The following is a 2121-nucleotide window of genomic DNA, read 5'->3' as shown; positions in this document are numbered from 1 at the left end:
ACAGTTAAGACAGGAGCCTCCAGATAACAGCCCTGAAACAGGAAGTACTGTAAGATACTGTACTCCACCTAAAGGATAATTGAAGGGTTTATTTGCAAAACGGTGTCTCCATTTTGTAGAATGTTCGGAAATTGACATTTTTGTATTGGGCATTCCATTGAATTGCAATGCAAAATGCATTTTGTATAGGTTAAAAAAGTATGTTCTCAAAATATTTGAATGGTAAGAATTCACACATAGGTGATAGACCCTCTGAACAGTCATTTCCAATAATAAAATGCAAAAGTCAAAAAATGGAGATACACCGTTTTGCAAATAAACCCTTCAATTGAATTCAACTGTCAAAATACAGTAGCAATGCAGCACAGCGTGATGAGAGAGAGAGAGAGAGAGAGAGAGAGAGAGAGAGAGAGAGAGAGAGAGAGAGAGAGAGAGAGAGCGCATGTGTGTGTGTGTGTGTGTGTGTGTGTGTGTGTGTGTGTGTGTGTGTGCGTGCGCGTGTGCGTACACGTACGTGCATGTGTGTGTGTGTGTTCATGTGTGGTTGTGTGTTCATGACATGTTCACATGTTCATGACATGTGTGGTTGTGTGTCTGTTTATGTGCATGTGTAGGTGTGTTTTTGTGGGTGCTCTATGTAGGCTACTCAATAAGTAGTGAAAACCTCCTTATTGTTTTAAAATGACACGGGCAGGACCCCCCAATGCAATTAAATGCCAAACTATGAGGACCACCATGAGGACCCTCCGCAGTGACAGTGCCCCCACAGTTCTAACCCAGCCAGTCACCCGAGATGGGCATTGAGGCGTCTATGGTGTGACAGTGGGTTGCATTCAAATGTATTGGCCCAGGTTTGAATTGGCCCTCGACCTTCTCTTCTTGTCAGTGTGTGCTCAAAGATGTAAACATGCACACCCATAGACACACACATGCATACACACAGATAAACACACACACACAAACAAAGACACGCACGCACGCACGCACGCACGCAGGCGCACACCTACACATGCATACACACACACATAGACACACATACAAACACATACAAACACGCACGCACGCACACACACACACACACGCACACACGCACATACGCACACGCACACACAACCAGGATAAACAAACAGACAAATAAGCTTGGTTCCTTGCCCGATTTGTCAGCAAAACAACATTAGTGCTTTAGAAAAAAGGCCTCCTATTCAGCGTTTAGAGAAACAACATGGCCATGTTAGTGCCCTTACATTCCAACAGAAGAGACCACCCCTTATGCACGCACACTGTTTTGTACTGACCCTCAACTTTCTCTTTTCTTTTCAGATTGTGCTCAAAGATGTAAACAAACTTGTGCATGCAAGCATACACACACAAACAGACACACAGACACACAGACACACAGAGACACACACACACACACACACACACACACACACACACACACACACACACACACACACACACACACACACACACACACACACACACACACACACACACACCTCTTCCTTCAGAGTTAATCATGCATGCTCCCATCCAAGGCAACATAAGCCTGACCCTCTCATACCAGCGCCGTTAACGCTTGCCAGGCCGCGATGCCGCACTTGGCAGATGGCACAAGGGCAATGTACAATGGAAGGGGACAAGGATGAGGAAGATGACGATGATGGCAATGATTGTGATGATGATGATGATGATGATGATACTGACTTTTAAAGTGTTGATGAGGATGATGTTGTCGATGTTGATGCCGATGATGATAATGAAGATATTGACTTTTAGAATGATGATGATGTCGATGTTGATGATGACGAGGAGGAGGAGGAGGGTGACCATAGCACTAGATGCCACTTTCAGGATTTTGGCAACTGTGAATTAAGGGAGTTGCAGTCTTGGTACTCTCTATCAGCAAGGATGTTGGGTAACACTTTATAATAGGCCTAATGGATGCAAAAAAGCATTATAAAGACTTAATAAAGAATTAACTATTGGTGAACAAAACATTAACAAATGTTTGTAAATGACTAGGAAATGTTATGTTCATATCGTATATTTATCAAACATTTACAAATTGCTTGTAAATGAATAACATACTCTGTTATGTAAGGGTTAACGTTCGGCGAG

General features: G+C 43.2%; 1 protein-coding gene across 1 annotated transcript in view; it reads right to left on the bottom strand.

The window, feature by feature from the left end:
- The window catches only part of gpr101 (G protein-coupled receptor 101), a 13341-nt gene extending 11508 nt beyond the window's left edge, over positions 1–1833 (bottom strand). The window contains exon 1 of the mRNA XM_063189858.1: positions 1708–1833. Within this exon, the coding sequence (XP_063045928.1) occupies positions 1708–1833 (126 nt within the window). The remainder of the gene's footprint in view (positions 1–1707) is intronic.
- Between the last annotated feature and the right edge of the window lie 288 nt (positions 1834–2121).

Source organism: Engraulis encrasicolus, chromosome 23, assembly GCF_034702125.1.
Source record: "Engraulis encrasicolus isolate BLACKSEA-1 chromosome 23, IST_EnEncr_1.0, whole genome shotgun sequence".
Classification (NCBI taxonomy): domain Eukaryota; kingdom Metazoa; phylum Chordata; class Actinopteri; order Clupeiformes; family Engraulidae; genus Engraulis; species Engraulis encrasicolus.
The sequence above is the reverse complement of the archived record's forward strand: the minus strand, read 5'-3'. Positions and strand labels throughout refer to the sequence as shown.